The sequence below is a fragment of the Glycine max genome, chromosome 2, assembly GCF_000004515.6.
Source record: "Glycine max cultivar Williams 82 chromosome 2, Glycine_max_v4.0, whole genome shotgun sequence".
Classification (NCBI taxonomy): domain Eukaryota; kingdom Viridiplantae; phylum Streptophyta; class Magnoliopsida; order Fabales; family Fabaceae; genus Glycine; species Glycine max.
In genome coordinates, this window is record NC_016089.4 from 3,813,851 (window position 1) to 3,822,453 (window position 8,603).

At 29.9% G+C, this 8,603-nt stretch overlaps 1 protein-coding gene across 2 annotated transcripts; it reads right to left on the minus strand.

Annotated features, from left to right (window-relative positions):
- Positions 1 to 1,427: 1,427 nt before the first annotated feature.
- Positions 1,428 to 3,010, minus strand: LOC102662686 (uncharacterized). 2 transcript variants are annotated; one of them, XM_006574579.3, is made up of 2 exons: positions 2,782 to 2,915; positions 1,428 to 2,378 (listed from the first exon to the last, which is right to left on the minus strand). In XM_006574579.3, exons 1-2 carry the CDS (start codon positions 2,897 to 2,899, stop codon positions 2,167 to 2,169), a joined length of 330 nt encoding a protein of 109 aa, XP_006574642.1. In that variant the 5' UTR covers positions 2,900 to 2,915; the 3' UTR covers positions 1,428 to 2,166. The 2 variants fall into 2 exon arrangements, with proteins under 2 accessions (XP_006574642.1, XP_040866739.1); XM_041010805.1 differs by having other exon boundaries at positions 1,927 to 3,010.
- Positions 3,011 to 8,603: the final 5,593 nt, after the last annotated feature.

The window sequence follows — 8,603 nt, forward strand, 5'->3', positions numbered from 1 at the left end:
GTGAGGTTAGGATATGATTTTTTTCAACTTGAGTAAGTGGGACTGAGATATGATATTAATAATATAGTTATATATTTATATATAATACTCATGTAATTGTTAATGTTCCAGTCTGATGGAAAAATCTATTTTGATTGGAGTCAGGTTAGGATATGATTTTTTTCAACTTGAGTAAGTGGAAACGAGATATGATATTAATAATATAGTTATATATTTATATATAATACTCATGTAATTGATAATTATGTAATTTTTTCATACATTATTTTTATAATTGTATTAATAGTTAAATAAATAATACTATAATTATAATACTAATTATAAAAAATTAAAATTATACATTTAACTAAAATTGTAATTTAATTCTTAAATATTATGTTATTTATTCTTTAATTATATATATATATATATATATATATATATATATATATATATATTGAATTAATAACTTATTCTATGATTTATTTAAAGTTATGAACAAATAATTTTTTAAAATATGTAAGATGTGTTTTTCAAATGTTTCTTCAAACTTAATAAAATCCAATGAAAATAAAATTGAATTTCATTTTTAATTCATGTCTTTTATAAACCCAAACCCATCTTGCCTTTTGCCAGGACGGGATGAGAATAAGCAACCCGTAGTTGACCCACCCCATTTTCATCCATAACACTAAGAAGACACTTTCTCCAACATAAAAAAACACTAAACCAACTATATATATATAAACATAAATTTAGTAAAATAATAGAATTAATTAATATAATTATATCAATAAATTAATGTATTTAATATATAATAATATTTAAATTAATTAATTCATTAATATTAAATATATTAATGTTAATACTAATATTAGTATACAAGAATGTATTTATTAATAATACTAATATTAATGAGTGAATTCATATTAATATTAAAATGATATCAATAATAGTTGACACGTGTTGTCAACTCATATTTCTTAATGAAATGATCTAATGTAGGAATGATAAAAAAGGCTGACCAGGGGAGCCGGAACGTCAACCCGCTATCAATTTGTTGAGATGGGATGAAACATGTTGTGGCCTGCCTAACTCGTCGGCCCGTCTAATGTACTTTGACGAAAAAATATTCAAAAACTTGCAACCATTCCAAAGCCACCCCTTCTCTTTTATTTCCCTTTTTGTTGTAAAAAGAATTATGAAAATTATCAATTAAAATGAAAATAGTTAACATTATGGAGTATAAATAATTAATAGTCAGTGCTATTATAAAAAATGAAACTAGAAAAATTAGTCACTGTTTACCCTTAAAATATCTCCAACTTAATTACGATTTATTGATTTCTTAACATGGTGTCTGAAAAATAAAACCATTCGAGTTAGCTAGAAAAAAAATGGAGTTAATTCTTAATCAAGCACTAATTATTAATACATCCTTGTTGGATTTTTTCAGCCATGACCACTTTGGAAAACAAGTCTGAACTTTTCATTCTCATTCAACTACCAGTGTTAATGCATTATGCATCCTTCGTTGCTAGTGTTCTAAGGTATAACGAACTTTTTAAAGAACAATATTTCTTCTCCTTTTTTGTCTAGAAGACATCTTCAAGTCATTTTCCACTGTTATAATTTGGTCCCAAACGGATGAAGCTTGCCTTTCCGGCGTTTCCACACGGGTAGGAGCACATGGGTAAACCCCAGTCCCACACTCTGATAATTCTCCTTTAAATACTCCTCACAACTTCAAACTTTTCAAATTAAGAATCCTATCATACCTATATGTTTTTATCTAGGTGTAAGATATCACATTGGGTTTGAGTGTATCAATTTATTTTTTTTAAAAAAACATTTTTTAAAAAACACTTATTTAATAATTACTTTTTTAAAAATTTAAACAAATTCACCCAAAATGCACTCCTTTGGGCCATCTAAATCTCCGTTAAATTTAGTTTGGAAGATGTGATTTTTGTTCCGATAAATTATGGAATGGTTGTTCATTCTATCATTTGGATTGGAGTGGCTTTCTTAATGATGTAGTCTTTTTCTTAATGAATTAGTGGTTTTCTTACTGATGTAGTCGGCAATTACGTTAGTCAAACACATGACATTCCTACACTGATCTAATCGCAATTTCCCATTTTTTATTCAATATGCTTTCTCTTTAATTATTTTACACCCTTTATATTACAGTGGGGATGAAATTGACCCAATATGTATCATAGGAGCAAATAATTGCTCATCATGTTCGGAACTATGAGTATTTTGGTCGCCAGAATCAGTATTCTTGCCGTCTGCATGCTGTGTATGCACTTCAAGCAGGTCATTATATTCAGAACTATCTGCAATATTTTGGTCGAGAGATTCAGCATTCGTGGCATCATCTGCATGTTGTGTGGCTGCATGTGCACGCAAATCAAGCAAGAAATCAGAAATGGAACGTATGTTGACAAGCACATAGCAGAAGAATGCAGCAACCGGAGCTAACTTCAAACTCATCTTCATCGTTGTGACCAAGAAACATCCAACCAAGAAATTAAAAACACCAACATCGAACCCAAATTGAAGTTGTCGCGACAAGCTCATAGCCATCAAGGCAAATGCCCCAGTGGAAGTGAGGTTCATCATTTTCCCGAACCCGTGTTCCACTTTCCCTTGTTGGCCACGGTCTTCCAAGAAAGACCAGAGAGAGGTAAGCCCCAAGACCACAAAACCCACATGTGCTTTCAACAAGAAACCCTTCCCGTGTTCCCCGCTGCATCTTTTAACAAAGAGCATAAAGATAGATAAAAGTGAGCTTACCACAGTGTAAAAGGAGATCTTCAGCGGGTTCCAGTGTCCGAACAAGTCGTGGAAAGAGGGGCTGAAGGCATAACAGCTGAACCCAAATACGCTTGACACAAAGCCTGTGAGTCTCCATAGCAACGGGTGGATTAGGAGTTCTGAAATCGACTTTATTTGAAAGGCTTCAGTATTGGTCATCGTTGTGGTGATGAAGAATAGTATAGACAAGAAGAGTTAATTAGAACTTCCAAGTTAGAAAGAGGCATTTAAAAGAGAATTAGCATTGTGGGACAGTGGACACCATCGTGGAAACAGCAGGCTTCATCCGTGTGGGACCGTGTAAATGGATATGGAAAATGGCTGGAACATATCTTCTTGACCAAAATAAAATAAAATAAAATTGTGGGACATTGTTTTTTTTCTATTAGTTAATTTACCTGTGGTTATCAGGAACTTGCCATGCTTTTTCTTCTCTCTCTCACTCTCACTCTTTAATTTATTTTTTTTTTCACTTCATTAATTTTGTTTAAGCGGAATGAAAAAAATAAATTTCACACTCAATGTTAATTGACACCTTGAAAGAAAAAATGAAAAGAAAAGATAACAGAGAAATATAGAGAAGATAAGAGTGTTAATTAGGTGTTTTATATTTGTGAATATAAAAAAATCAGAACTCTTTTTTAATAAATAAATAGGTTTTTCTTCTTAAAAAAAGTATAAAAAAAATACTCTAAGTAAATATAGTTTAGAGAAACACAATAGAAAAATATAAAATTAGTTATTTTATTAAAATAAATATTTTTTTTAAAAAGTAAACTTAAATAAGCTCACGCTTTAAAAGATATACAATTATATCCCTTGTTAGCATTTTAGTTTATATATTATACATGCTATAAATATTTATTTTTATATGATACATAAATATTTTAATATATTAATTATATCTAAATATATAAAAGTAAAAATGTTTTTACTTTGTACTAAATCTTTGATAACAAAAATGACAATAATTTACTAACCTTATAACAAGAACATTGTGATTGTGTTCTTTTTTATTTATTGATTGATTAATATGTACTTAGGAATCCCGTCATTGAAATTTCAATAGTGGTTAAGTAATACGAAGATTGAGTCTAAGCCAGGAAATGAATGAAATGAAAATGAATGAGTGCAAAGAATTGTGCGGAATGGTGATGTGCGATACAGAGAAAGCTAAAGGCCTAAAAGAACAAAGAAAACTAATTTCATTCTGTTGTTTCAGAAAAGAAAAAAAAAAAAAGAAGCAAAAGTAAAAATTAGTTCCATATCTCTCTTCATGACATCGCTCATCATCCACACATGCATCTCTTCTCTTTTTATTTCTCTTGTTGTAAAATTATTATGAAAATTTTAAATGGGAATAACATTATGGAATATTAGTGACTGTTGCTATTATAAAAAAAATGAAACTAGCTTGAAGTATTAATCACTGTTTGCCCTTAAAATATATCAGCTTTAAGCCTTACGATTTGTTGATTTCTCAAGAGTATTAAGTATTATTTTTTAGACACCTTCAATTCATTCTTCCAAACATCTCGTAAACACTCGTTATTTTATGTATATATCTTTCTCTTATTATATATTATGTTATATTCCTATTTATGATACTCAATTACTTAATTTATCATTATTAGAAAAAATAATAAATTTAATTGATAATAATTACTTGATTTATATAACTTCTCTCCTATTTAATTAAGGATGTTTTAGTCAAAAAATCATTAATGCAACAAAATAATGAATTTGAATCTTATATAAAAAAATAAATAATTTAAAAAAGTTGAATCTTATAAATAACACCATAATAACTAGTATCATCAATTATATTTAAAAATTCTTTTATCTTTCTATCACGGGATGTTAAATAAATTTAGTTGTTCAAAAATTATTTTTGATTTCTTAATTAACCTGGTGTCTGAAATATTATTATGGAAATTATAAATGGGAATAACATTATTATGGAATATTAGTCACTGTTGCTATTATAATAAAATTGAACCTAACTTGGAGTCATTGTTTGCCCTTAAAATATAACAACTCTAAGCCTTACGATTCGTTGATTTCTCAAGAGTATTAAGTAATAATTTTTCCAAGTAAAAAAAAAAAGTGTTAATTTTTAGACACATTCATTCTTCCAAATCTGGTAATCACTACTCATTCAACTACGACGTACGTGTTAATGATACATCATTTATTGCTATTTTTTTATTGGAAGATATTAATTATTAATTTATCAATTTTTTATTAACAATAAAAATTCAAACCTACAATTTGTTTTTTTTATTTATCTTTTACCATCAAATTAGTTTTATATGTCATTATCGCTGTGTTCTTCCTAAGGTGTATGTTCATTGTACGATAAGCAAAATGGTGTATAGAATGGACTTTCTAATTTCACAATATTCCACACTATCTTCTCGTTTCCGGTCAAGACTCAAGAAGGCATCCTTTGCTATTTGCTTGTCAACATCCGTTCCATTTCTGATTTCTTGCTTGAAATGCATGCATGCTCCCACACAACATGCAGATGGCAGGAATGCATTGAATCTCTCGAGCAAAATAATACAGATAGTTTCGAAGATTACGATACTTATGCCTTAGCTTCTGATAGAGAAAGGGTAGTTTGTGAAGAAAGGTATATGTTTGAGACCTTCAACCGAATCATTGGGCATGGTGTTGGCGCCTCACGTCTCCGATATCTTCTCGATATTGCAAGCTCTCCGCCAAGTTGAGACTTTGTCATGAAAATGAGTGGATATTGCATGCGCGTGTTAATCTAAATAACTTTTTTCCCCTAGGTTTGCTTAAACCAATTATATTACTAATTTCCAAGTATATATATGCATGCATGAACTAAAGCAACTAATAATCAAAGCTCACGGTGACAACTTTTAACACACAAAAACACTAGTTAATTAACCTTAAATTCTTAACAGCAAGTCACAACCTTCTACATTACCTCTTTCTATAAAATTTCATGGTGCATATTAAGGGTCGTCCTAGTCCAACTGCTTATTTCCTCCCTTCACTCAGCCGGAAAAAAAATACATGTTTTGCAGATTGGCTCCATCGGGGAGAAGGTATGATTGATGTGTTCACACGTAAGAGAAGGTACAGGAGAGAAAAATTAATTATATAAAATTAAATAAATAAAATTACTATGCTATCCCTGAAAGAATTAATTAAAAAAAAGAAATAGTTGGAGCTTTTTTCTATATATTGGACGAGTTTTTAATTTACAAATTAATCAACCTACCTATCCGTTATTTAATAGTCCACCTCTAAGTAGGACGAGTTATATTCTCAACCTACTTTTTGATTGCAGGTTAACCCATCCCTTCTCGTTAAGGTGGGTTGAAAGCAAATGGGATAGATTTACCCGCTTTGCCACTGTAATTATTAGTAAAGAGGAAAGAGGATGGTGATAAATTTCTTAAATTGTTTTGTATAGAGGTGAAATTAGTAAGGAGAGATGTGAGTTTATGTAGGCCTCGTGTGATTTGAGTTTCGTCCGATCTAGGCCTGAAAGGAGGGTGCAGGCTAGGGTGGGAGACTCTTGATAATTTCTCCCACCATGGAAAAGTAATTTTAGGTACTTAAATCCGATCAAGAAGATTCCATCCACTTAATTATATATTTGGCTTGGAATAAGCAAATGCATCAACGCATCACTTAAATGACCATAATACACATTTCAATATTAAACAAGACACATATCCCATATAATCTCTAATACATTTAGGCAACTTTCTATAAGATGTCGATCTCCTAATCACCGAAAACCTTTGTCAATGCTATTTGGTTTGCCAACCAAGTATTTTTGTAGTGACCGAATAACCAAAGTTATTATATATGCACTTCTACAATCAATGTCTTGAGATTCCAATTTCTAGGACATGCAATTGTTAGGCCAAACAATACAACAATAACGTACATTTGAGCTTAAAATTTTACAATTTTTTAGATCAATGATATAGACAATAACAATCTTTTTACGTCCATTTCTAAGTATAAAAATAAATCGTTTTATTTTAATAAATTGACAATAACAATGTCAATTTCCTTATACTTTTAAGCTAAAATTATAAATTTGATTCCCCAGTTTATCTCTAGTTTTGAATTTGGTCCCTCAATAATTTAATTCACGAATTTGGTCCTCTTATTTTGTAAAATTGTGCAATGTTGATCCCTAGGCCACAATTGGACGTTGACCGTTAACAAGTGATATTGACTGTCACATGTCACGTGTTTTTATTGGATGATGACTACCACGTGTCATATTCTGATTGGTCAATGAAACCAATAATGCATTTCATCTTTCATGGGGTTGACATTCAATCAGAACATGATACGTGACAGTCATCATCCAAGTGACATGTGACAGTCAACATCACTTGTTAACGGTAAACGTCCAATTGTGACTTGAAGGATCAACATTGCACGATTTTACAAAATAAGAGGACCAAATTTATGAATTAAATTATTGGGGGATCAAATTCAAAACTAGAGATAAACTGGGGAACCAAAAATACAATTTTGTCTACTTTTAAATGGAAAATCATTTTAATAAATTAATTATCTAATTGTTCTAAATGTATATCGTTTTGTCCGTTTACACTATCAAGGAAATTAGTTTTTCACTTACACCAACATTATACAAATTTACTTCCCATCTACGTCTACGCATGAGTAAAAAGCCCACCATCCAACACTCACATGGCACACGTCAATGAAATATTGATAGAATGGACTCTTAGTCTTTATGGCGGTCTTGGGTGACAGGGTCAACTATGCTGAACAATGTTTTCTTGTGTTTTTTGTCAATAGACATATTCCACCCATTCTCCTTATATATCCACATATGCATTATGTAATTCATCAAGATTTTTTTAATGTACCATTCTTCCCCACAACAATGATCAATATTAGATCAAAACTCCTACCGTTGCTATGGAAAATCACAGGGTTTGGGTCAAGCATAGTAAGGTTCAGCGCTGTTTTGCCCTCAGCCCCTGTTTCAGATACTTGTTCATAGAATGGAGCCCGCTGAAGATCGTTGCGTACAGCGTCGTAAGCTCACTTTTATCTATCTCCATGCTCTTCGTTAAAAGATGCAGCTTGGGACGATATGAGACGAGTTTGTTACTGAGAGCACAGGTGGGTTTTGATGATGAAAAAAAGTAAACGACTGACGAAAGTAAAATAATATAAAAACAAAAATCTTGAATACGATCAAATCAAATAATTAGAAAATTAAGACTTAGTTAAATTGTTAAGAGATTTTTTAATAAGCATATTTTAGTATTTGATTAATTTAAATCAAATCTTTAAGTCTCTTTTTGTTAAAATTATTTTTTAAGTTTTGAGATCAAGGTAATCAATTACTAGAAAATATAATTTATTTTTAAAATTTAAAATTGCACAAAAAATATATTTTGAAGAGTTATATTTTTTGGAAATGACTCGTAACAGATTATACTTATTTTACTTATAAATATTTGTTATTTTAACACTTTTATAACATGAGAAATTTCTGAAAAAAATTTGGTAGCAATCATTTTTAATTATCAAATTTTTGATAAAAAACTTGATCAAATACACTTATTATTGATAAATCTTATAGTATTTTAATTTGTAACATTTCTTCTAAATCAGATAATAAATTTTTATATTATTTATCTAGATTTTTGAAAAGTATGAGATATTTCTTGTAAGAACAAGAGTATGATATCTCTTGATTTTTTAAAGATTCAAACACAAGGGATGATGAATCCGAAGATGTAAGAGTGTTATATTATTCC

Excerpts from the sequence above, each read along its gene's own strand:
- LOC102662686 (XM_041010805.1), bottom strand. The coding sequence starts at position 2,961 with ATGACCAATACTGAAGCCTTTCAAATAAAGTCGATTTCAGAACTCCTA.